Source organism: Salvelinus alpinus, chromosome 14 (assembly GCF_045679555.1).
Source record: "Salvelinus alpinus chromosome 14, SLU_Salpinus.1, whole genome shotgun sequence".
Lineage (NCBI taxonomy): Eukaryota > Metazoa > Chordata > Actinopteri > Salmoniformes > Salmonidae > Salvelinus > Salvelinus alpinus.
In genome coordinates, this window is record NC_092099.1 from 3,073,333 (window position 1) to 3,100,763 (window position 27,431).

Here is a 27,431-nt window from a genome sequence, read left to right on the forward strand (position 1 = left end):
ATACTCTACTGTGTAGCACCTACTTGAGTGATGCTACACTGCCGCTGAAAACTCACGATACAGGCGATTGTATTAGAATTTACATTCATTCTCCCTTTATTACATTTACACCTTTGGTTTAAATTCATATAATTCGCAACTCCAACAGCTTATTTGTTTCTTCTTCTGACAACAGGCGTTGTATTTTTACCCAAGTACACACACGCCTGTGACCCCTGGGAGATGATAGCGTGGGTACTAATTATCCTATTTAAATATGTGACAGCCAGCAAGGTGCAGAATACACACCAAGGGATTGTTCAGTAGAGCACTATGATAAGGATGTTGCAGATACAGTTGAAGCTGATTTTAAATCAGTTAAGTGCAAACTCATTTTAAGTGCATGTCTAGTTCACAATCAGTCAAATAACAAACACCATCATTGTTCTTACTCCAGGTATCTGCACAGTCTTGTTTAGTGCACACATTCAAGACAGCCCCAAGCCATTTTTCAGGAGTCAGTTGTATCTGGTAGAAAAACACAGATTTGTAACTTCACTCTCTATTTTACATTATCTCAAGTTTTTCTGTACTTTACCATGTCTATCTCATATCAAATCAAATTCTATTTGTCAAATACACATGGTTTGCAGATGTTAATGCGAGTGTAGCAAAATAATTGTGCTTCTGGTTCCGACAGTGCAGTAATATCTAACAATGAATCTATCAGTTCCCCAACAACTACCTAATACACACAAATCTAAAGGGGTGAATGAGAATATGTACATATAAATATATGGATGGCCGAGCAGCATAGGCAAGGTGCAATAGATGGTATAAAATACAGTTGAAGTCGGAAGTTTACATACACCTTGTCAAATACATTTAAACTCAGTTTTTCACAATTCCTGACATTTATTCCTAGTAAAAATTCCCTGTTTTAGGTCAGTTAGGATCACCACTTTATTTTAAGAATGTGAAATGTCAGAATAATAGCAGAGATAATGATTTATTTCAGGATTTATTTATTTCATCACATTCCCAGTGGGTCAGAAGTTTACATACACTCAATTTGTATTTGGTAGCATTGCCTTTAAATTGTTTAACTTGGGTCAAACGTTTCAGGTAGCCTTCCACAAGCTTCCCATAATAAGTTGGGTGGATTTTGGCCCATTCCTTCTGACAGAGCTGGTGTAACTGAGTCAGATTTGTAGGCATCCTTGCTCGCACACGCTTTTTCAGTTCTGCACACAAATTCTCTATAGGATTGAGGTCAGGGCTTTATGATGGCCACTCCAATACCTAGACTTTGTTGTCCTTAAGCCATTTTGCCACAACATTGGAAGTAGGCTTGGGGTCATTGTCCATTTGGAAGACCCATTTGCGACCAAGCTTTAACTTCCTGACTGATATCTTGAGATGTTGCTTCAATATATCCACATAATTTTCCTTCCACATGAAGCCATCTATTTTGTGAAGTGCACCAGTCCCTCCTGCAGCAAAGCACCCCCACAACATGATGCTGCCACCTGCGTGCTTCACGGTTGGGATGGTGTTCTTCGGCTTGCAAGCCTCCTCCTTTTTCCTCCAAACATAACGATGGTCCTTATGGCCAAACAGTTCTATTTTTGTTTCATCGGACCAAAGGACATTTCTTCAAAAAGTACGATATTTGTCCCCATGTGCAGTTGCAAACCGCAGTCTGGCTTTTTTATGGTAGATTTGGAGCAGTGGATTCTTCCTTGCTAAGCGACCTTTCAGGTTATGTCGATATAGGACTTGTTTTACTGTGGATATAGATACTTTTGTACATGTTTCCTCCAGCATCTTCACAAGGTCCTTTGCTGTTGTTCTGAGATTGATTTGCACTTTTCGGAACAAAGTAAGTTCATCTCTAGGAGACAGAACTCCTTCCTGAGCGGTATGACGGCTGCGTGGTCCCATGGTGTTTATACTTGCGTACTATTGTTTGTACAGATGAACGTGGTACCTTCAGGCGTTTTGGAAATTTCTCCCAAGGATGAACAATACATTGTGGAGGTTTACAATTTTTTTTCTGAGGTCTTGGCTGATTTCTTTTGATTTTCCCATGATGTCAATCAGAGGCACTGAGTTTGAAGGTAGGCCTTGAAATACATCCACAGGTCCACCTCCAATTGACTCAAATGATGTCAATTAGCCCATCAGAAGCTTCTAAAGCCATGACATCATTTTCTGGAATTTTCCAAGCTGTTTAAAGGCACAGTCAACTTAGTGTATGTAAACGTCTGATCCACTGGAATTGTGATACAGTGAAATAATCTGTCTAAACAATTGTTGGAAAAATGACTTGTCATGCACAAAGTAGAGGTCCTAACCGACTTGCCAAAACTATAGTTTGTTAACAAGAAATTTGTGGAGTGGTTGAAAAATGAGTTTTAATGACTCCAACCTAAGTGTATGTAAACTTCCGACTTCAACTGTACATATGAGATGAGTAATGTAAGTTGCATTGTTTAAAGTAACTAGTGATCCATTTGTTAAATTGGCCAGTGATTGGGTCTCCATGTAGGCAGCAGCCTCTCTGAGTTAGTGATTGCTGTTTAGCAGTCTGATGGCCTTGAGATAGAAGCTGTTCTTCAGTCTCTCGGTCACAGTTTTGATGCACCTGTACTGACCTCGCCTTCTGGATGGTAGCGGTGTGAACAGGCAGTGGCTCGGGTGGTTGTTGTGTTTGGTTATCTTTTTTGCCTTCCTGTGACATTGGGTGCTATAGGTGTCAGGGGGGCAGGTAGTTTGCCCCTGGTGATACGTTGTGCAGACTGCACCACACTCTGGAGAGCCTTGCGGTTGAGGGTGGAGCAGTTGCCGTACCAGGCTGTGATACATCCCGACAGGATGCTCTCGATTGTGGATATGTAAAAGTTAGTCAGGGTTTTGGGTGACAAGCCAAATTTCTTCAGCCTCCCGAGGTTGAAGAGGCGCTACTGCGCCTTGTCCACCCACACAGACAGTGTGGTGAAACATTTCAGTTTGTCGTTGATGTGTATGCCGAGGAACTTTAAACATTCCACTTTCTCTGCTGCTGTCCCTTCGATGTGGATAGGGGGGCTAATCTAATCTAATCCTGCTACAACAGCGCTAATCTCATTTCCACCGTGAGTACACTTCCAATTGAATAAAGTCCACAGAAAACAAATTAATACTACACATTTTGACCGTCTTTTTCAGGCAGTGCTTGTACATCTCAATGGCCTTATAGGCCTCCCTCTTTATTCAACTACAGCTATTATATCTGGTTAATAAAATGCTATTATTTGCATCCCTAAATAAGGCATTGGCACTTTTAAGAGCAATTGCCTGACAACATGGACATGCTCTTGCCGGTAATTTATTTTATTTTATATACCGTATGCACTGCAAGTCTATGGTGTAGTTGTACAGATCTTGTGCATCTGAGGATTTATTGTGATGCAGTATCTGCATGTCTCCCTTTTCAACAGCGACTCGGAAACATCACTGGACACATCTATACTCATAGATCTACACTGAAACACACACCACCTCCCCCAGCTCCTGTGGGATGATGTGAAGAGATGATAGCAGAACCTACAGTCACCTCCCGGTCCTCAGTACAGAAGTAAGAAACATTCTTCTTATAACACCATTTATGAAATAGTGGTAACTTTCCACTCTCTGAAACCTCTTAATCAAGCTGGAAAGATAGTAGCCAGAGTGTCTGGCTGTTTCTGTTATCAACAATGCAAATGTTTTGTCTTAGCAAATAAGACAACAACAAATTGTCTGAAGCAGAAACAGACTAGGCTAATGCTGTTGTCGTAGCAGTAATATAATCTCTTATGCCGGGATTCAGTCAGTTATAGATATGCCTAGTAGCTTTCCAGATGTGCACTCAGTTGCGCAGCAGTAGATGGAATAGTTGGGTAGTTGACAATGGGCGGCTCCAGAGAGGGGCTTGAAGCCCCCGTGTATACACCATAGATTACAACCAAGCAACCCCTAAACTACCCATGTAAAAAATGACCGGTGCCCCACTGGAGTTGGCACCTGATATAGAAATTGTTAGATTGCGTGCACTGGGAGACTTCTCTGAACGATCATGCGATGATGGGACGTGCCATACTCTTTTTGGCCAGACAGCATCAGATAAATGGGACAGAGGGGTGCTGTTTCCCTCGCTTGGCTGCTTTATCTGAGATTGATGGGTCTTTCTGTCTCCCCCGCATCTCAGTCAAATAAATTCTCAATATTTACATATTTTATTTGGATGGGCAAGGATGTAAGCTAGGGGCGGGCCAGGCCCCCTAAGGCTCCATAATGCCATTTGCCTGCAGTTTGAGTTGCTTGCAACTGAGTTTGCTTCTTGATTGCTTCATGAAACCCCCCCCCCCCCCGCAACTAATAAGCAACTCATCTGCAACTTTGGTTGTATCCAGTTGAAACTTTTCAACTTTGTGCAACTAGTTGCAAGCAACAGTCAATCAAAACAAACACTTTTGTCACATGATCCATTCAAAGGTTTGGAATTCTGACCCAGTGTTTTTTTTATTTTTATTTAACCTTTATTTAACTAGGCAAGTCAGTTAAGAAAAAAATCTTATTTACAATGACGGCCTACCCCGGCCAAACCCTAACCCGGATGACGCTGGGCCAATTGTGCGCCGCCCTATGGAACTCCCAATCACGGCTGGTTGTGATACAGCCTGGAACCGAACCAGGGTTTGTAGTGATGCCCTTAGCACTGAGATGCAGTGCCTTAGACTGCTGCGCCACTCGGGAGCTCGAGTTGTCATGTCAACACAGCTGTCAGTGCTACGAAGCACAACCCGCGATTAGGGTTGAGAGAACAGAGACTAGCACAACAGGAGATGTATACAAATTATTGTACATGGTGAACCCAAACCTCCCCCTGACCAGTTTCAACATGAACTGTGCTAGCTAGCTTAGCTAGCTTGGTTTGCTCATTGCTACAGTAGTTAGCTGCATTGGTGTTTGCAATGTCCTATTTGCTAGCTAGCTAAATTGTACAGGCTGCATTTCTTGTATATACATGCTGTTACAATAACCAAACAGTTGGATAAACAAATCATTTGTGTAACCACAATGTAATGCAGCAGATGGCATGGGGTGAGTTTAGAATCTTCAAACAAGCAGCTTTAATTTGATTGGCTATTGCATGCCATTTTAATCGTGTTTGAGTTGCTTCATGTAACAGCAAAGTTGCTTGAGATGATTTCACCTGCAACAGAAATTGTGTGAAAGTTGCTTCATGTAACCCTAGCCTAAAGGCATCAGCCTCCTTCGGTTCGGCTGACTAGGCGAACCGAACGTGTGCTCGTATACTCCCTTAAAATACCTTCGGTGAAAAAAGCGGTAATAGTACCATTTGTCCATCTTGAGATGCCGTAGTCAGAATTAATGTAAAATAACTCAAGAAATGTGTCATTCCTTTTGATGTTTTTGCAGAGGAGATTGTGCAATTTTACAGCTAACTAATATGTTTGGTGCAGTATTTAACAAGTGGAAAAATGTAAGATGAAAACGAGTCGTCTGTTGTTGAATGACAACAAACACTTAATTGAAGAATCCCTACTTGTACCAATCACCAACGGAGGGACGTAGACTTCGGTTACCGACTTCGGCTTGCCTCGAGAAAAAAATGTTGTGCGGACGAACAGCCAGAAAAACCCTTACCAAACATTTTTTTTAAATAACGTCACGAAATATCATAATAATGCACAAACTGTTTTCGGATGGGAAGCATGCGGACGCCTTAAGGCCTGCCCATAATGCCGGTCCTCTCTATGCAGAAAATCCACTATCTACAATTGATAAAATACAGGCCTAGGTTAATCATTTTCTGAATAATGCCCTGTGTGGTAGTTGTCCATCAGTATCATCTGTGATTTCCCAGTGAGAACTTGGCTGTGGATGCAAACTCCTCTGGAGCTGTCAATCACACAGTGGGCGGAGCCCGGAATGAGAACAGACAGAAGAGTTTGGTGGGTGCTGATCATTTACATATTCCAATCTCACTTCTGGTCATGTAGAATTTCACTGCTGGTCTTTAACACATTGTAGAATTTCAATGCTGGTCATTTACATATAATAGGATCCACAGGAGACTGGTGAGCGGAGGACAGGCTCATAATAATAGCTGGAATGGTATCAAACACTTAAACCATGTGTTTTGATGTGTTTGATTCCATTTATTCAGTTCTAGGGATTATTACGAGCCCGTCCTCCCCAATTAAGCTGCCACCGGCCACCTGTGATAAGATCTACAATGGCACAGAGAAATATCACACAGGCTACTTTACAGCCTACAACCAGGATGGGCTGTGCTTTGATTGGGGAACACTGTGGTGGATACTTTCTTATTCAGTTAACATGATAATCAGATATGGATATCAAAAATAGTTTAGTAAAGAATTTACTATGTAGACTTTGTATATACGACTTTGGGTACTCAGCCAAGAATGTTCCAGAAACGTAAATGGACTGTACAGTAATAGTCTATGTTCCTGTTTGGGTGTCTGTGTGTGTGGTTGTCGGTCTCACTGTATTTAACCCTTCAGAGAGGGAAGAGGAGGGCACGGGGGGGCTCTGAGAATGCCAAGCGCCGACACACCAAGGTAACCAATGGCAGTCTGGGTCAGGCACAGAACAGACACCTCAAACATGGGGACATTGAGGCCGTCACATTGTTCGAGGTGGTCACCATGGGCAGGAGTGCCATGCAGGTAGGAATAAACCCACTGGGCACACACTGGTTGAATCACCATTGTTTCCATGTCATTTGAATGAAATTACAGTGAACCAATGTGGAATAGATGTTGAATTTACGTCTGTGCCTAGTGGGAAGATCTATTTTTTTTGTCATAATAATCACTCCAACAATGCTGTATGATCTTTTGGACTTGGTCTTGTATCTGACACCTTTGTTTCTCCGTGTAAAGTGGGAGAGTCTGTCTTTCTGTCTGTCTTCCCTGCAGGCTGTAGTTGATGATTGGATTGAGGCGTACATCACAGACAGAGACTCTGGCCTCCTGGACCTCATTAGCTTCTTCATCCAGTGTTCTGGTTGCAAAGGCAAGCGCGCGCGCGCGCGCGCGCACACACACACACACACACACACACACACACACACACACACACACACACACACACACACACACACACACACACACACACACACACACACACACACACACACACACCACACACACCAACCAACCAACTCTCCCCAACACCCACCAAATGCATACATGATTAGAAGAAGTTAACTATAAGTGAATAAGTCATGTAATGTAGTATGAGGTATCTGAATATAGGTTGTTATATACTGTAGTGCTTGTCACCCTTTCCAGGTTTGGTGACAGCTGAGATGTTCCAAAGCAGGCAGGATGATGTCATGAGGAAGATGGTGGAGGAATTGGATGAGGTGTGGGTTTGTCAGTCATTGTGTCCTCCTCTGTCTACCATCTACATTTGAAGAGTTTTGTTGCAAAAATGCAATACCAACCCATTTTTCAACAACAACAAAAATCTGAAATGCTTATGGGTACCTTTTGTGTATAAAATATTACTGTTCTCAGAATTTATATAATACTTTATAATAATTGTTTAGCTGTTTATATATCCACTGTTTAGCAGGAATGGAATGTCCATATCATAAATATCTCATTACTGTATTGATTTCTTTTTTTTTAAATATAAAAATATTGTATAAGGGACTGATTGAAATTTACAGTATGGTTACCTGGAGGAAAATGGTCATGCTTTTTCAATTTCAGTCAAGGGAAGGGTTTAGATTTTTTTTTGTTAAATCTACTCCAGGGGTGGGCCATGTTTCTCAGTGTTTTAGAATGAATTGCTTATTAGGCTATCTATCGGTGTGTGCCTGATGCCGCTCCTCATCTCTGATTTTCCACGGGGCGCGTAATATTACGTAATATTACTCCTATAGGCTATTTACTATGGTCTCAATCAAATTATCCATAGTCTATAGGCTACGAAGTGCATCCTCAGAGAAGCACAGAGCAAAGTTGTATTTCTAAGAGAGTTGCTGGGATAGTGTAAATAAAACTAGCCTGCCTTACACACTGCAATGGATATTCCAACCCTGAGCCCCGGCCTGCTCTGCTCTTGCTGGTCAAAAGCTTTTTTTGTGTGCTGCTTAACCAATGGCTGTGCAGTGTAGGGCTACGGTGGCAGTTCAGGAGTGGAGTCAAAAGGTTTCTTCCAAATTTTTGGGAACTTGAAGCAGCAGCCGCTGCATGATCAATCAGAAATGGACAGCTCACGGTGCTAAAGGAGGCACATTTGAGTAGGCATAATTCATTTTAAGCGTCTTTATTTTAATTAGACTTTAATATCAACAAGAGGACTTTGTTGGAGCCTACTTATTCCTATTTAAGAAATAAGAGGTAGGCCTACCTGTTTGACAGATAAAATTAGGCTATAGGCTGCTATATCCATAGATGTCAGTCAATTCCTCCACCCACCATGTGCTCTTTAAATAGCCTATATGTCAAGGGCTGTTAAGTTAAAACCAAGACTCTATTTGAGGGGGTACGAGTGGGTATGCCATAGGCCTACTTTTTATTAAAGGAAATGGCAAAAAGCACAGGCCTAACCCTTGTTAGCTGAAGATTTTGAAGAAAATAAAACTGATCCGATTATATAAAGTGATCTATAACAGCGCTTTGGTCCGTGATGCTTTAATTATTGTTTTGTTGCTTTGACACTCCGAGGCTGACTTTGATTGGGAAGTAATCTAATTCTGTCATTATCAATTGATAAAGCTATTCACTTTATGTAAAATAAAATATGTTTTAACCCAGACAGCTTTTAGGAAAACACTTGTGACCTTCTCTCGTTGGGTTAAACCACAGAAGAAGAGTAGCCAGCAGTTAAAACATACATTTGGGGGTGGAAAGGTAGGCCTAACTTTTGAAAGTACCGTGCTCAGATTTCATTATTTGCAAACAGGGACAGTTCTCGTTGCCTACAAGACACACTGATATGGCATTGGAGAAATAGGATAGATGATAGATTCATGCAATGCTTTTACTTTAAAGGAGATCTTTCCGCCCCTACTCTTGCCCATGGTGGTCTGTGAACCCACAACCTTATGACCTGCAGCCCTGTGCACTATCAAAATTCCTAAGTTGCCATGTAATGCTTACAGGACGAAGAACAGTTTTTAAAATGGCATATCTACAGTGCCTTGTAAAAGTATTCATCCCCCTTGGCGTTTTTCCTATTTTGTTGCATTACAACCTGTAATATAAATGGATTTTTATTTGGATTTCATGTAATGGACATACACAAAATAGTCCAAATTGGTGACGTGAAATTAAAAAAATGACTTGGGGTGCATATGTATTCGCCCCTAAATAAGATCTGGTGCAACCAATTACCTTCAGAAGTCACATAATTAGTTAAATGAAGTCCATCTGTTTCACATGATCTGTCACATGATCTGATTATTTATTTATATATATATACAGTGGGGAGAACAAGTATTTGATACACTGACAATTTTGCAGGTTTTCCTACTTACAAAGCATGTAGAGGTCTGTAATTTTTATCATAGGTACACTTCAACTGTGAGAGAAGGAATCTAAAACAAAAATCCAGAAAATCACATTGTATGATTTTTAAGTAATTAATTTGCATTTTATTGCATGACATAAGTATTTGATACATCAGAAAAGCAGAACTGAATATTTGGTACAGAAACCTTAGTTTGCAATTACAGAGATCATATGTTTCCTGTAGTTCTTGACCAGGTTTGCACACACTGCAGCAGGGATTTTGGCCCACTCCTCCATACAGACCTTCTCCAGATCCTTCAGGTTTCGGGGCTGTCGCTGGGCAATACGGACTTTCGGCTCCCTCCAAAGATTTTCTATTGGGTTCAGGTCTGGAGACTGGCTAGGCCACTCCAGGACCTTGAGATGCTTCTTACGGAGCCACTCCTTAGTTGCCCTGGCTGTGTGTTTCGGGTCGTTGTCATGCTGGAAGACCCAGCCACGACCCATCTTCAATGCTCTTACTGAGGGAAGGAGGTTGTTGGTCAAGATCTCGCGATACATGGCCCCATCCATCCTCCCCTCAATACGGTGCAGTCGTCCTGTCCCCTTTGCAGAAAAGCATCCCCAAAGAATGATGTTTCCACCTCCATGGTTCACGGTTGGGATGGTGTTCTTGGGGTTGTACTCATCCTTCTATTCCTCCAAACACGGCGAGTGGAGTTTAGAGCAAAAAGCTCTATTTTTGTCTCATCAGACCACATGACCTTCTCCCATTCCTCCTCTGGATCATCCAGATGGTCATTGGCAAACTTCAGACGGGCCTGGACATGCGCTGGCTTGAGCAGGGGGACCTTGCGTGCGCTGCAGGATTTTAATCCATGACGGCGTAGTGTGTTACTAATGGTTTTCTTTGAGACTGTGGTCCCAGCTCTCTTCAGGTCATTGACCAGGTCCTGCCGTGTAGTTCTGGGCTGATCCCTCACATTCCTCATGATCATTGATGCCCCACGAGGTGAGATCTTGCATGGAGCCCCAGACCGAGGGTGATTGACCGTCATCTTGAACTTCTTCCATTTTCTAATAATTGTGCCAACAGTTGTTGCCTTCTCACCAAGCTGCTTGGCTATTGTCCTGTAGCCCATCCCAGCCTTGTACAGGTCTACAATTTATCCCTGATGTCCTTACACAGCTCTCTGGTCTTGGCCATTGTGGAGAGGTTGGAGTCTGTTTGATTGAGTGTGTGGACAGGTGTCTTTTATACAGGTAACGAGTTCAAACAGGTGCAGTTAATACAGGTAATGAGTGGAGAACAGGAGGGCTTCTTAAAGAAAAACTAACAGGTCTGTGAGAGCCGGAATTCTTACTGGTTGGTAGGTGATCAAATACTTATGTCATGCAATAAAATGCAAATTAATTACTTAAAAATCATACAATGTGATTTTCTGGATTTTTGTTTTAGATTCCGTCTCTCACAGTTGAAGTGTACCTATGATAAAAACGACAGACCTCTACATGCTTTGTAAGTAGGAAAACCTGCAAAATCGGCAGTGTATCAAATACTTGTTCTCCCCACTGTATATATATATATATACCTGTTCTGAAAGGTCCCAGAGTCTGCAACACCACCAAGCAAGCGGCACCATGAAGACCAATGACCTAAACAGGTCAGGGACAGAGTTGTGGAGAAGTACAGATCAGGATTGGGTTATAAAAAAATATCCGAAACTTTGAACATCACACGGAGAACCATTAAATCCATTATAAAAAAAATTGAAAGAATATGGCACCACAACAAAGCTGCCAAGAGAGGGCTGCCCACCAAAACTCATGGACCAAGCAAGGAGGGCATTAATCAGAGGCAACAAAGAGACCAAAGATAACCTTGAAGGAGCTGCAAAGCTCCACAGCGGAGATTGGAGTATCTGTCCATAGGACCACTTTAAGCTGTACACTCCACAAAGATGGATTTACAGAAGAGTGGCCAGAAAAAAAGAAAATAATAAGCAAACACGTTTGGTGTTCGCCAAAAGGCATGTGGGAGACTCCCCAAACATATATGGTCAGATGAGACTACAATTGAGCTTTTTGGCCATCAAGGAAAACCCAACGCCTCCCATCACCCCGAGAACACCATCCCCACAGTGAAGCATGGTGGTGGCAGCATCATGCTGTGGGGATGTTTGTCATCAGCAGGGACTGGGAAACTGGTAAGAATTGAAGGAATAATGGATGCCGCTAAATACAGGGAAATTCTTGAGGGGAAACCTGTTTCAGTCTTCCAGAGATTTGAGACTGGGACAGAGATTCACCTTCCAGCAGGACAATGACCCTAAGCATACTGCTAAAGCAACACTCGAGTGATTTAAGGGGAAACATTTAAACATCTTGGAATGGCCTAGTCAAAGCCCAGACCTCAATCCAATTGAGAATATGTGGTATGACTTAACGATTGCTGTACACCAGCAGAACCCATCCAACTTGATGGAGCTGGAGCGGTTTTGCCTTGAAGAATGGGCAAAAATCCAGTGGCTAGATGTGCCAAGCTTATAGATACATACCCCTAGAGACTTGCAGCTGTAATTGCTGCAAAAGGTGTCTCTACAAAGTATTGACCTGGGGGGGGGGGGTGAAATAGTTATGCACGCTCAAGTTTTCAGTAATTTGTTTTGTCTTATTTCTTGTTTGTTTCACAATAAAACATATTTTGCATCTTCAAAGTGGTAGTATGTTGTAAATCAAATGATACTAACCGGCCAAAAATCTATTTTAATTCCAGGTTGTAAGGCATCAAAATAGGAAAAATGCCAAGGGGGATGAATACCTTCGCAAGCCACTGTAATGCTCTGGTCTGTCCAAGATGTGAGGGTTATTTTCTCAGTAGACATGTTCTCTGCTATCCACTTTCTTTAAATTATTATTTTGGGTATAGGTTTTGGGTATTTTGTCTTTTCTTTTTTTGAAGTGTTCAGATATATTTTGCTGATGGGAGGGCTATCCATTTTCATTTCAGAGAGGTCTGATTTTTCTCCATGTAATCCGTATAAATAACGTTCAATCCCTAATTTGTACAGTTATTTTTATTTAAAAAATTATTTGTCTCATTTGACTGTGTAAACCCTAGCGGTGCTTCAAGATTATGGCAGATATGTATACTGTTTTGCAACAACAAGATTATTTCTCTGAAATGAACTCTTGTTAAATAATTTTGTGTGTGTGTCAGGGTTCGGGGCTGCAGTATAAGAAATTCCTGGCCTTCCCCTGGATCCTCACAGTCACGTGGCCCATGGACATGGTCAGTTTCAGATACGTATTTACATTTAAAGAAATTAAAGCACTTTACGAATCTAGTTCCCCATTTTCATGTTTAGTCAAGTTCAAGTTTTCATAGCTACCAATATTCCCTTACTTAGTTTCTCTCTGTGTCTCTTTCCGTCTCTTTCTGTGTGTTTGTGCGTCTGTCTGTGTAGGACAGTGGGGAATATCCTCTCACCATGTCTGGTCCGTACTGGCGCCGGTTCCGTGGTGAGTTCTGTGAGTTTGTGTCGGTGTTGGTAACCCAGTGTCAATACAATGTGATCTTTGACAGCTACCTCATGGACACACTCATCTCTCTGCTCACCGAGCTGTCCGACTCCCGTGTACGAGCCTTCAGACACACCTGCACATTGGCAGGTAACAAAAACACACACACACTGGCAGGTCGCGCGCGCGCACACACACACACCCCTGCACTCTGGCAGATGTCACACACGCATGGCAAAGCACCCCTAAGATGCCCAAGGTGTGTGTGTGTAAAATATCAAATGGCTTTGTTGTTGACGTCTGAAGTGTGAAACTACTAATGACTCAATAATTCATGCCTTCTGGGAATGTTATAAAGTCCGAAAGTTATGGGCGGAGTTGGAAAGATGGGTGTCAGAAGTATTACAATGTAAATGTACTTTTTAATCCGTCTGTCTGCATATTTCAAGATGGTCATATGAGGGTGCAGTGAGATACCCAATGGGTTGGACAATACTTTTCTCATCAATCAGAAAAAATTGTATCTTCAAACTGGAAATGTTCCAATCCTCTGTTGTTCACACAATGGAAAGATCAAATGCTTTACAATCTAAAAATTGAAAGTGTGGGCGACAGAGACTCGTGCATTTTGAGGCCATGTGGCGAAAAGTGGTACGGGAGCTGGAGATGTGGGTCTTGGCAGGTGTGATGTAGTTGACGTTTGTACGATGTCGTCGTTTGTATGTGTACGTTTTGTATTGTTTAGAAAAGATTGTATTTAATCATATAAAAAAAGAGTGCAATAGAGCAAGGAGTTGCAGCTGTAGCAACTTCCACCAGGATGTTGAACCTGTATGACCTCCTCCTGTTGTGACCCCCATAGCAATGAAGTTGCTAAGCTCTCTGATTGGAGTAGCCCTTAGTCTGAGTGTGAGTATAGAGAACAGCCAGAGACTGGGCGAGGTGGAGAGAACCAAGACATCAGGAAGACGCAACTCACCAAGACTGGAGAGAATAAACAGGAAGACCACAGAGGTGAGTGTGTGTCAGTGTGTGTGTGTGTGTGTGTGTGTGTGTTATGTCACACCGCATTTTACATGTAACTTCTTCAGCTGCAGGATAGAAGGGTGGAGATAGAAAACATGATGGATGCCATATTCAAAGGAGTCTTCCTGAAGAGATACCGGTAGGCATGCTATTTACTCTACTCACCCCATTTGTGTTTTCAATCCGACCTGGATTGAAATATTTATTATATTACTTTCAAATGCATTTTCGAAAAAAATATTTAGACAGTTGAAGTAGACTATTGAAATGTTTTTGGAAATACATTTGGAAAGTATTGGCATGTACTGTATTACATCTACAGTAAGTTTGGACACGCCTACTCATTATAAGGTTTTTTCTTTATTTTTACTATTTTCTACATTGTAGAACAATAGTGAAGACATCAACACTATAAAAGAACACATATGGAATCTTGTAGTAATCAAACAAGTGAGATTCTTTAAAGTAGCCACCCTTTGCCTTGATGACAGCATTGCACACTCTTGGCATTCTAGGTGTGTCAACTTTTGACCGGTACTGTACTTGTAATAAAATGAATTGTTTACATTTTGTCCTCTGTAGGGATGTGCTCCCAGAGATCCGGTCCATGTGTATGGAAGAGCTGGCTGTGTGGATGAAACTTTACAGTCCAGTGTTTCTGACTGACAGCTACCTCAAATACATGGGCTGGATGATGCACGACAAGGTAAGCAACAACAACCACCACAACAACAACATGTAGCCTGCACAAAGTCAAGTGACGATTTATTGTGCCGAGGATTCTGGGATCATGTCCTGGCTGAGGAGGACAGGGACAGAATTCACTCTGTTACACATAAACACAATTTTAAACTGTACACACACTCTTCCCCCTCCCCCTAGCTACCTGACGTGCGTCTGAAGTGTGTGTTGGGGCTACAGGGTCTGTACGGAGACCCGCTCCTCCTGCCCAAACTAGACCTCTTCAACAGCCGCTTCAAGGTACAGTGTGTGTGTATATGTGTGTACAGTACATGTGCCTGCCCTCGACCCAGTGTGAGTGTACTGTATGTGCGTGCTTGCCTGTGTGTGTTAAATGGGCAATCCGCTGTTGCCACATACATTTTATGATTTAAATACATTTAATTAACACTACCGTTCAAAAGTTTGGGGTCACTTAGACATTTCCTTGTTTTTTAAAGAAAAGCTATATTTTTGTCCATTTAAAATAACATAAAAGTGATCAGAAATACAATGTTAACCTCTCTGGGGCAGGTGGGACGCAAACGTCCCACCGGCCAATAGCCAGGGAAAATACAGCGCGCCATATTCAAATAACATTCTATAAAAATCAAACTTTCATTAAATCACACATGTAAGATACCAAATTAAAGCTACACTCGTTGTGAATCCAGCAAACATGTCAGATTTCAAAAGGCTTTTCGGCGAAAGCATAAGATGCTATTATCTGATGACAGCACAACAGTAAACAAACAGAGTAGCATATTTCAACACTGCAAGCACGACACAAAACGCAGAAATAAAATATAAATCATGCCTTACCTTTGACGAACTTCTTTTGTTGGCACTCCAATATGTCCCATAAACATCACAAATGGTCCTTTTGTTCGATTAATTCCGTCGATATATATCCAAAATGTCAATTTATTTGGACCGTTTCATCCAGAAAAACACAGCTTCCAACTATTGCCACTTCTCTACAAAATATATCAAAAGTTACATGTAAACTTTACCAAAACATTTCAAACAAATTTTGTAATACAACGTTAGGTATTTTAAAAAGTTAATAATCGATCAATTTGGGCCTCACGGGTGGCGCAGTGGTCTAGGGCACTGCATCGCAGCGCTAGCTGCGCCACCAGAGTCTCTGGGTTCGCGCCCAGGCTCTGTCGCAGCCAGCCGCGACCGGGAGGTCCGTGGGGCGAACGCACAATTGGCCTAGCGTTGTCCGGGTTAGGGAGGGTTTGGCCGGTAGGGATATCCTTGTCTCATCGCGCTCCAGCGACTCCTGTGGCGGGCCGGGCGCAGTGCGCGCTAACCAAGGGGGCCAGGTGCACGATGTTTCCTCCGACACATTGGTGCAGCTGGCTTCCGGGTTGGAGGCGTGCTGTGTTAAGAAGCAGTGCGGCTTGTTTGGGTTGTGCTTCGGAGGACGCATGGCTTTCGACCTTCGTCTCTCCCGAGCCCGTACGGGAGTTGTAGCGATGAGACAAGATAGTAATTACTAGCGATTGGATACCACGAAAATTGGGGAGAAAAGGGGGTAAAAAAATAACAATTTTAAATAAAATAAAATAATCGATCAATTTGAAGACGGGATGATCTGTGTCCAATACAAAAGAAAACAAACTGACGCAACTTTTTTCGTAACGTGGCTCTCTCAAAAAATTGACTTAATGTGACCCTCATTTACGATAGCCCTACTTCTTCAGGACACAAAGGAATAACCTCAACCAATTTCCAAGGACTGGTGACATCCAGTGGAAGCGTTAGGAACTGCAAGCAAGTCCATTAGAAATCTGGTGTCTCTAAAAAAACAAATTGAAAAGACAGTGACATAAAAAAAATACAAATTCTGAATGGTTTGTCCTCAGGGTTTTGCCTGCTACATAAGTTCTGTTATTCTCACAGGTATGATTCAAACAGTTTTAGAAACTTCAGAGTGTTTTCTATCCAAATCTACTAATAATATGCATATCTTATATTCTGGGGATGAGTAGCAGGCAGTTGAATTTTTGCATGCTATTTTTCCGAAAGTGAAAATGCTGGCCCCTGCCCACAAGAAGTTAATGTTGTAAATGATTATTGTAGCTGGAAACGGCAGCTTTTCTTTATGGAATATTGACATAGGCATACAGAGGCCCGTTATCAGCAACCATCACTCCTGTGTTCCAATGGCACGTTGTGTTAGCTAATCCAAGTTTATCATTTTAAAAGGCTAATTGATCATTACAAAACTCTTTTGCAATTATGTTAGCACAGCTGAAAACTGGTGTTCTGATTAAAGAAGCAATAAAACTGGCCTTCTTTAGACCAGTTGAGTTTCTGGACATCAGCATTTGTGGGTTGATTATATGCTCAAAATGGCTAGAAACAAATAACTTTTTTATTTTACCTTTACTTTACCAGGCAAGTCAGTTAAGAACAAATTATTATTTTCAATGACGGCCTAGGAACAGTGTTTTAGATTCTTCAAAGTAGCCACCCTTTGCCTTGATGACAGCTTTGCACACTCTTGGCATTCACTCAACCAGCTCCACCTGGGAATGCTTTTCCAACAGTCTTGAAGGAGTTCCCACATATGCTGAGCACTTGTTGGCTGCTTTTCTTTCACTCTGCAGTCCAATTCATCCCAAACCATCTCAATTGGGTTGAGGTTGGGTGATTGTGGAGGTCTGATGCAGCACTCCATCACTCTCCTTCTTGGTCTAGTAGCCCCTACACAGCCTGGAGGTGTGTTGAGTCATTGGCCTGTTGAAAAACAAATGATACTAGGTGCAAACCAGATGGGATGGCATATCGCTGCAGAATGCTGTGGTAGCCTTGCTGGTTAAGTGTGCCTTGAATTCTAAATAAATCACTGACAGTGTCACCAACAAAACACCCCCACACCATCACACCTCCTCCTCCATACTACTTGCACATCATCTGCTCATCTATCACTCCAGTGTTAATTTGCTAAATTGTAATTACTTCGCTATTATGACCTATTTATTGCCTTACCTCCTCACGCCTTTTGCACAAACTGTAATATAGACTTTTTTTACCTTTTTTTTTCTTCTATTGTGTTATTGACTGTACGCTTATTTATTCCATGTGTAACTCTGTGTTGTTGTTTGTGTCGCACTGCTTTTCTTTATCTTGGCCACGTTGCAAATGTAAACGAGAACTTGTTCTCAACTAGCTTACCTGGTTAAATAAAGGTGAAATAAATATTTTTTTAAAGACCTATTTGGGGCCTCCCGGGTGGCGCAGTGGTCTAAGGCACTCCTTTGCAGTGCTAGCTGTCCCACCAGAGACTCTGGGTTTGAACCCAGGCTCTGTCACAGCCGGCCGCGACCGGGAGGCCCATGGGGCGGCGCACAATTGGCCTAGCGTCGTCCAGGTTAGTGAGGGTTTGGCCGGCAGGGATATCCTTGTCTCATCACGCACTAGCGACTCCTGTGGCGGGTCGGGCGCAGTGTACGCTGACCAGGTCACCAGGTGTACAGTGTTTCCTCCGACACATTGGTGCGGCTGGGTTGGATGCGCGCTGTGTTAAGCTGGTTGGGTTGTGTTTCGGAGGACGCATGGCTCTCGACCTTCGACTCTCCCGAGTCCGGGTAGGAGTTGTAGCGATGAGACAAGACAGTAACTACTAACAATTGGATACCACGAAATTGGGGAGAAAAAGGGGGTAAAAAAAAAGGCCTATTTATTGCCTTACCTCCCTACTCTTCTACGTTTGCACATACTGTACATAGATTTTTGTCTATTGTGTTATTGACTGTACGTTTGTTTGTGTAACTGTTGTTTTTGTCGCACTGCTTTGCTTTATCTTGGCCAGGTCGCAGTTGTAAATGAGAACTTGTTCTCAACTGACCTACCTGGTTAAATAAAGGTTGAATAAAATGTAAAAAATAAAATGAAGCTGGTTGACAAGACCAAGAGTGTGCAAAGCTGTCATCAAGGATAAGGGTGGCGTCTTTGAAGAATCTAAAATCTAAAATATATTTTGATTTGTTTAACACTATTTTCTTTACTACATTATTTCATATGTGTTATATCATAGTGTTGATGTTTTCACTATTCTACAATGTAGAAAATAGTCAAAATAAAGAAAAACCCTGGAATTTTTAGGTGTGTCCAAACTTTTGACTGGTACTGTGTGTGTGTGTCAGATTTATTCTAAAACAGAGGCTCCGTTATCATTTCAAATGCAGATTGCCCCTTTTAACTATTTACTATCTGCTCTCTACAGGACAGGATGATCTCTATGACTCTGGACAAGGACCACGAGGTGGCAGTACAGACCCTGAGACTACTCACACTCATCTCCCAGTGAGTCCTTGTCGAAGGCACGCACGCACGCACGCACGCACACACACGCACACACACTATCCAGAGACATATACAGTATTTATTGGGTTTTGCTGTTGTAGGTCAACGGATGATGTTTCTGTCTGAACATTCAGAGAGCGCCCAGAATCTCCTCTGTTGTTAGGTTATAACGGATGCTTTTGAGTTGCGCCGTTCATTTCTGAACGCTTTCAAATTGTCTAGTGAAAGTGAATATGACATTTGTTGACACCACAACACAGAGACTTGGATACACATGATCACGAATGCCACTCGGTCAAAATGACGGTTCAATTCGCTGCTTGTTTGCAGCGGGTCATTTCACGGGGAATTGTCGGAGGCGCTCTCGTATTGTTACATCACCAAAAGTTTGAGGATAAAGGTGCTAATATGACATCCATTCTAAAATACTTAATCAACTTCCCCCTCTCTCTTTGGCCATCGGCCCCTCTTTTCTTTCTCTTTCCACCCCCTCCTACCTCTCAGGTCAGCTGAGGAGGTTATTAATCCTGAGGACTATAAGCAGCTGTTCCAGTTGGTGTTCTCCTCACATCGCCCTCTGGCTACCGCCGCAGGAGAGCTGCTCTACACACGGTCAGTACAGTGGGTTGGCCATAGACCATATACATTAGCTGGGGTATCTATAATAGTGAGAGTAAGTGAATGGGGGCCAGAGTCACTGGTGACATTCTCATCTCTGCTGTCAGACTGCTCAGCTCCCCTACTCAGGCACCTGACCTCAGAGAGGGGGCGAGTGAGCAGGACACACACACACAGCTGACGACAGCCAGAGTGAGGGCTCTGCTGCACTTCTACCAGGACAGTGAGGTAAGAGAAAGTGCCTGTGTGTTGGTATGTATTCTGTTTGTACATCAGCACAGGTGGACAGTGAATGTGTGTATTCTCTTTCTAGCTCCATCAGCATGTAGTATACCTGGTGGACAGTCTGTGGGACTGTGCTGGTGCCATGCTGAAGGACTGGTCATCTCTTACCTCATTACTGCTACAGGACCCCTCCACTCAGGATGCAGGTCAGTGCGTGTCAGGGTTTCCGTTAGCCGGTAATAGCCGGCTTTTGGCCGCAAACATTATAATGAAAAGTCGATAAATAAAATTGTAGTTGGTCAAAATAAATCCCAGATTTGGCTACCTATCATACACCACCATTCTCTCACTCCTTTTGCGCTGCCTGACATGCTGCTGCTGAGGAAAGTGAGAGAGGAGCCTTGGCCTTGGCAACTGTTGATTGCGAAGATGGAGGCATCTTTCCTTGACGTAAACAAAAATGAGAGGAAAAAGAGTATGGCCAAAACAGTACAGTATGGTTTAGAAACTCAGTGGTATGCCTATAGTGAAACGTCTACAAGGGGAATGTCTGAGAAGAATGTTGGCGTTGCCAAATGCAGACTACTGTGTGCAACTCGCTATTCAGGTAGGCACTAGCCTTTTGTTGGTAATTGCTGCGATATAGCCTGTTCAAAACTTTCAACTAGTTCATAAGTGTTTTGTTTCATTCTGTTGAGCCATTTTCTTTGTCTAAATTAAGTTCCAACTGAAATGCTCATATTTTCCCTATAAACAATAGCTTGGCTTGACTTTTGATATTGTACGTTTTGGTGCGGCTATTCAGCTGTTGCTTCACTAACCTTTTCTCCATTTCGTCCGCACTATTCACCGCCATTTCCGACCTCTCGTCCCTTCGTCTAAAATCTTTGCCAGGCTTCGCTTGCCCCGCCATCCTCTTGTTTTGAATCTGAAGCACTTCCGGGGCACGATTTTTTGGGAATCCTTCATAATAAGAGTCCTGTCCTGTAAACTGTAAATTAATTATTTCCTTTTCTTTTTCTTAAAAAAAAAATATATACACACTTATTGACATCTTATACTAGTTATTAAACAATAATTTCTAAAAGTGTTTCTAAAAGTAATTACGTTATACATTTATTTTAATTAGATTTTCAAGCCTACATGTTTAACAATGTGTGTGTACTCCAATGACTGTATGTTGTGCTCCTATCATCTATGTCAACACCCCTGTAGTTCTTTGCTTACACCCACACTCTGAGCCACATGACATCAGCATCTGATTTAGAACTGGGAAAAACAGGGATGGTGTCCAGAATGGCACCCTAATATGGAATATAGCTAATATGGAACATCAGCCAGGGAATAGTGCTGTTTTGGATAAATGGGGTCTATTGCTCTCTCCTTGGTTAGTTCAGGTTTAGCCTTCAAAGGGAGTTTTACCGTGCAATCACGTTTAACCTAACGCACAACTGAGCGCTAAACTAGCAACGGTTTCATGTTTGTTCTAAACCCCAGCTAAACTAGCCTATGCTAAGTGACAGAGCAATAGCACCAGAGGGTGTATGCATTGTGCAAAAGCTGTCTGTCCTGTAACATGCATTTGTGTGTTTGTTTCTATGTGTGCATCATATCATATGATGTGTGTGTCCTCAGATCTGAGTGCTGGAGAGCAGTCTCTGGTTGTAGAGTTATTGGTGGCATCAGTGCGTCAGGCTGTAGAGGGACCCCTGCTGGCGGGAAGGAGCACATGCAAGAAGGTCAGTGGTTGGAGAGGCTGAAGCGCAATTACCATTATCACCCATTCTCCCTGGCGTATGGACTCGTTTACTCCCCCACAAGGATTTAAGAACATTGGATTGGTAATAGAGTGTATACCATATTTATTACACCTCCAACCCAACGCTTTGAGTAAGTGCACTCTTCGGGGAGAAGATTAGGGAGTCAGACCGCAGCGTAGAACTGCCCTGTTTGAAAATGCTTCTTTCACATGATTGGATAGGTAAATGCTGGATGAAACCCCTGCTTTTAGTTGTATCTGTGATTGAACTCCAGTTGTTGATTGTGATTTATGTTTTTGGCCTTAAAATATAAACTCAGCAAAAAAAAGAAACGTCTGATCACTGTTAACTGCATTTATTTTCAGCAAACTTAACATGTGTAAATATTTGTAAGAACATAACAAGATTCAACAACTGAGACATAAACTGAACAAGTTCCACAGACCTGTGACTAACAGAAATGGAATAATGTGTCCCTGAACAAAGGGGGGGTCAAAATCAAAGTAACAGTCAGTATCTGGTGTGGCCACCAGCTGCATTAAGTACTGCAGTGCATCTCCTCCTCATGGACTGCACCAGATTTGCCAGTTCTTGCTGTGAGATGTTACCCCACTCTTCCACCAAGGCACCTGCAAGTTCCCGGACATTTCTGGGGGGGAATGGCTCTAGCCCTCACCCTCTGATCCAACAGGTCCTAGACGTGCTCAATGGGATTGAGATCCGGGCTCTTCGCTGGCCATGGCAGAACATTGACATTCCTGTCTTGCAGGAAAATATGCACAGAACGAGCTGAATGACTGGTGGCATTGTCATGCTGGAGGGCCATGTCAGGATGAGCCTGCAGGAAAGGTACCACATGAGGGGGGAGGATGTCTTCCCTGTAACGCACAGCGTTGAGATTGCCTGCAATGACAACAAGCTGATGCTGTTGCTGTGACACACCGCCCCAGACCATGACGGACCCTCCACCTCCAAATCGATCCCGCTCCAGAGTACAGGCCTCGGTGTAACGCTCATTCCTTCGACGATAAACGCAAATCCAACCATCACCTCTGGTGTGACAAATCCGCGACACGTCAGTGAAAACATTTTTTGCCAGTCCTGTCTGGTCCAGCCACGGTGGGTTTGTGCCGATAGGCAACGTTGTTGCCGGTGATGCCTGGTGAGGACCTGCCTTACAACAGGCCTACAAGCCCTCAGTCCATCCTCTCTCAGCTTATTGCGTACAGTCTGAGCACTGATGGAGGGATTGTGCGTTCCTGGTGTAAGTCGGGCAGTTGTTGTTGCCATCCTGTACCTGCCCAGCAGGTGTGATGTTCGGATGTAACGATCCTGTGCAGGTGTTACACGTGGTCTGCCACTGCGAGGACGATCAGCTGTCCGTCCTGTCTCCCTGTCTTAGACGTCTCACAGTACAGACATTGCAATGTATTGCCCTGGCCACATCTGCAGTCCTCATGCCTCCTTGGAGCATGCCTAAGGCACGTTTAAGCAGATGAGCAGGGACCCGTGGCATCTTTCTTTTGGTGTTTTTTAGAGTCGGTAGAAAGGCCTCTTTAGTGTCCTAAGTTTTCATAACTGTGACCTTAATTGCCTACGATCTGTAAGCTGTTAGTGTCTTAACAACCGTTCCACAGGTGCATGTACATTAATTGTTTATGGTTCATTGAACAAGCATGGGAAACAGTGTTTAAACCCTTTACAATGAAGATTTGTGGAGTTATTTGGATTTTTACAAATTATATTTGAAAGACAGGGTCCTGGAAAAAGGGACGTTTCTTTTTTTGCTGAGTTTATATATATTTTGGCATTTTTCGTTGAACAGAAATACATTTATGTAACACAACTCCTGTTTTATTGCTTTCTTACAAATCCTTTCTGGAATGATATTCAAGAATGAGTATCACTTAAAATTCAACGCTTACATGATTTTATATTGTACAGATTGCAATGGCAAATATATTTAAAATCTAGGAAAAAGGATTGTATAATTAAAAACCTGCCTAGGTTGTCTATTGGAGTAGGCCTATACAATCCTAAAATAATTGGTGTCATTATCCTTTTACATTTAACAAATGTATCTCAATATTAAAATGTAAAGGACATGTTATTGTTCGGATACACACCGGCAAATGGATTACGTATTGTCAACAGGGTTGTTGTCTTTAGTGTGTGGCGGGCTGGTTAACACTGGGATAAACGGATTAAAGTTAACGGTAGAACCAACACAGTAACTGTCTTATGGAAGCACTTCTCTAAGCGAGAGGTATATTACATATTTCTATATAAGCTATTTACACTACCTTTTTATATTCTAATGATCCTAATGATTTAGGTCTAGGTGTAAAACAGCCAAAGTGATAGAGCAACGACCCTGGGGTAAAAACAAAAGGTGTGTGTGGTTGGAGAGAGGGTTGGTTTTACAGGATTACTCGCTCTGGATTTTTAGTGGTACATGTATTCTTGGCTATCGTGCCATGGCTATGTCCGAGTCGATTCTAAGTTGAACTTAGTCATCACACTACCCATAAAGGAATACCTAAAACACATTTTTGCTGGCAGTCATTAGCATCTGTGTTACTTTTTCCTTGCTTTTCTGTCAGAATAAAACAGGATATAATGAGGACTATATGAAATATGTCTTGCATGTAAAAGACGTAAAGAACTGGTCTGGATAGATATATATATACGGTTGAAGTTTACATACACCTAAGCCAAATACATTTAAACTCAGTTTTTCACAATTCCTGACATTTAATTCTAGTAAAAATTCCCTGTCTTAGGTCAGTTAGGATCCCCACTTTATTTTAAGAATGTGAAATGTCAGAATAATAGTAGAGAACGATTTATAAAAAAATCCCCAAAAAATCATCACATTCCCAGCGGGTCAGAAGTTTACATACACTCAATTAGTATTTGGTACCATTGCCTTTAAATTGTTTAACTTGGGTCAAACATTTCGGGTAGCCTTCCACAAGCTTCCCACAATAGGTTGGGTGAATTCTTGCCCATTCCTCCTGACAGAGCTGGTGTAACTGAGTCAGGTTTGTAGGCCTCCTTGCTCACAAACGCTTTTTCAGTTCTGCCCAGGATTGAGGTTTGAGGTCAGGGTTTTGTGATGGCCACTCAAATACCTTGACTTTGTTGTCCTTAAGCCATTTTACCACAACTTTGGAAGTATGCTTGGGGTCATTGTCCATTTGGAAGAACCATTTGCGACCAAGCTTTAACCTCCTGACTGGTGTCTTGAGATGTTGCTTCAATATATCCACATAATTTTCCTTTCTCACGATGCCATCTATTTTGTGAAGTGCACCAGTCCCTCCTACAGCAAAGCACCCCCACAACATGATGCTGCCACCCCCGTGCTTCACGGTTGGGATGGTGTTCTTTGGCTTCCAAACATAACGATGGTCATTATGGACAAACAGTTCTATTTTTGTTTCATCAGACCAGAGGACATTTCTCCAAAAAGAATGGTCTTTGTCCCGATGTGCAGTTGCAAACAGTAGTATGTTTTTTTAATGGCGGTTTTGGAGCAGTGGCTTCTTCCTTGCTGAGTGGCCTTTCAGGTTATGTCGATATAGGACTCGTTTCACTGTGGATATAGATACTTTTGTACCTGTTGCCTCCAGCATCTTCACAAGGTCCTTTGCTGCTGTTCTGCGATTGATTTGCACTTTTTGGCATTAAAGTATGTTCATCTCTAGGAGACAGAACGCGTCTCCTTCCTGAGCGGTATGTCGGCTTCGTGGTCGCATAGTGTTTATACTTGCGTACTATTGTTTGTAAAAATTAACGTGGTACCTTCAGGCGTTTGGAAATTGCTCCCAAGGTGGAACCAGACTTGTGGAGGTCTACAATAGTTTTTCTGAGGTCTTGGCTGATTTCTTTTGATTTTCCCATGATGTCAAGCAAAGAGGCACTGAGTTTGAAGGTAGGCCTTGAAATACCTCCAATTGACTCAAATTATGTCAATTAGCCCATCAGAAGCTTCTAAAGCCATGACATCATTTTCTGGAATTGTTGTTTAAAGGCACAGTCAACGTAGTGTATATAAACTTCTGACCCACTGGAATTGTGATACAGTGAAATAATCTGTCTGTGAAAAATGACTTGTGTCATGCACAAAGTAGATGTCCTAACCATCTTGCCAAAACTATAGTTTGTTAACAAGAAATTTGTGGAGTGGTTGAAAAAATAGTTTTCATGACTCCAACATAAGTGAATGTAAACTTCTGACTTCAGGTTGATTTCTATTCATTTTTTCCCCCAAAAAGTCAAACAATTGGATCCAATGAACTGACCAGGCTGGGCCGACATGCTTATAGCCTTGCTAGGACATTCTAAATATGCGTGTTTTTATATATTGGGCTGTTATTATTTGTATTAATATGATCTATTATTGTTTTGTTTTTTTCTGAATGTTTTCCATTTTTGGTTAGTTATCTTAAAAAGCACACTCATAGATATGCAATAGACCTACGGGGATTTGAATGTGTTAGTGAAGGGTGGCAGTATTGAATTATGTTATCATGGGACTGCCCATCATTCCCTCTGGCCGCCGCCAAGGGTTTGCGTCCTGAGTTGTGGCTTGACATTAGCCGTCTTGATTACTTCCTGGTCTCATTCTTGCTGGCATCAAAAAAAAAAAATATTAATAGAAGACCAAATGCGATCGGACCACCATCTAATTGGCCTCCATATACAGTGGGGAGAACAAGTATTTGACACACTGCCGATTTTGCAGGTTTTCCTACTTACAAAGCATGTAGAGGTCTGTCATTTTTATCATAGGTACACTTCAACTGTGAGAGACGGAATCTAAAACAAAAATCTAGAAAATCACATTGTATGTATGGATTTTAATCCATGACGGCGTAGTGTGTTACTAATGGTTTTCTTTGAGACTGTGGTCCCAGCTCTCTTCAGGTCATTGACCAGGTCCTGCCGTGTAGTTCAGGGCTGATCCCTCACCTTCCTCATGATCATTGATGCCCCACGAGGTGAGATCTTGCATGGAGCCCCAGACCGAGGGTGATTGACCGTCCTCTTGAACTTCTTCCATTTTCTAATAATTGCGCCAACAGTTGTTGCCTTCTCACCAAGCTGCTTGCCTATTGTCCTGTAGCCCATCCCAGCCTTGTGCAGGTCTACAATTCTATCCCTGATGTCCTTACACAGCTCTCTGGTCTTGGCCATTGTGGAGAGGTTGGAGTCTGTTTGATTGAGTGTGTGGACAGGTGTCTTTTATACAGGTAACGAGTTCAAACAGGTGCAGTTAATACAGGTAATGAGTGGAGAACAGGAGGGCTTCTTAAAGAAAAACTAACAGGTCTGTGAGAGCCGGAATTCTTACTGGTTGGTAGGTGATCAAATACTTATGTCATGCAATAAAATGCATATTAATTACTTAAAAATCATACAATGTGATTTTCTAGATTATTGTTTTAGATTCCGTCTCTCAGACCTCTACATGCTTTGTAAGTAGGAAAACTTGCAAAATCGGCAGTGTATCAAATACTTGTTCTCCCCACTGTAACTTTTACAGAATTACCACGTGGACTGGAATATTGGAAATTGAATCAAAGCCTTTTGGATGATAATTTGTTCTTAACTAAGACAAAATAATTCAGAATTTACTTTTTTTCTGCACAACAGATCCCCTTATTGTATGGGACACTTTTAAATGTACTTTTAGAGGTCATTCAATACAATA

General features: G+C 42.2%; 1 protein-coding gene across 4 annotated transcripts in view; it reads left to right on the forward strand.

Annotated features, from left to right (window-relative positions):
* LOC139538310 (cohesin subunit SA-2) overlaps positions 1–27,431 on the forward strand; it is a 48,640-nt gene that overhangs the window by 2,524 nt on the left and 18,685 nt on the right. The window contains exons 1-17 of one of the 4 annotated variants that reach the window (XM_071340207.1): positions 3,000–3,116; positions 3,462–3,598; positions 5,894–5,981; positions 6,558–6,722; positions 6,975–7,071; positions 7,350–7,423; positions 12,742–12,813; positions 12,989–13,193; positions 13,906–14,057; positions 14,135–14,208; positions 14,652–14,775; positions 14,952–15,050; positions 19,030–19,109; positions 19,614–19,721; positions 19,835–19,955; positions 20,041–20,158; positions 21,588–21,691. In XM_071340207.1, the coding sequence (XP_071196308.1) occupies positions 3,555–3,598; positions 5,894–5,981; positions 6,558–6,722; positions 6,975–7,071; positions 7,350–7,423; positions 12,742–12,813; positions 12,989–13,193; positions 13,906–14,057; positions 14,135–14,208; positions 14,652–14,775; positions 14,952–15,050; positions 19,030–19,109; positions 19,614–19,721; positions 19,835–19,955; positions 20,041–20,158; positions 21,588–21,691 (1,725 nt within the window). In that variant the 5' untranslated portion in view covers positions 3,000–3,116; positions 3,462–3,554. Of the gene's footprint in view, positions 1–2,999; positions 3,117–3,461; positions 3,599–5,893; positions 5,982–6,557; positions 6,723–6,974; positions 7,072–7,349; positions 7,424–12,741; positions 12,814–12,988; positions 13,194–13,905; positions 14,058–14,134; positions 14,209–14,651; positions 14,776–14,951; positions 15,051–19,029; positions 19,110–19,613; positions 19,722–19,834; positions 19,956–20,040; positions 20,159–21,587; positions 21,692–27,431 lie in introns of those variants that run through there. The other 3 variants (XM_071340206.1, XM_071340208.1, XM_071340209.1) reach the window with 3 other exon arrangements.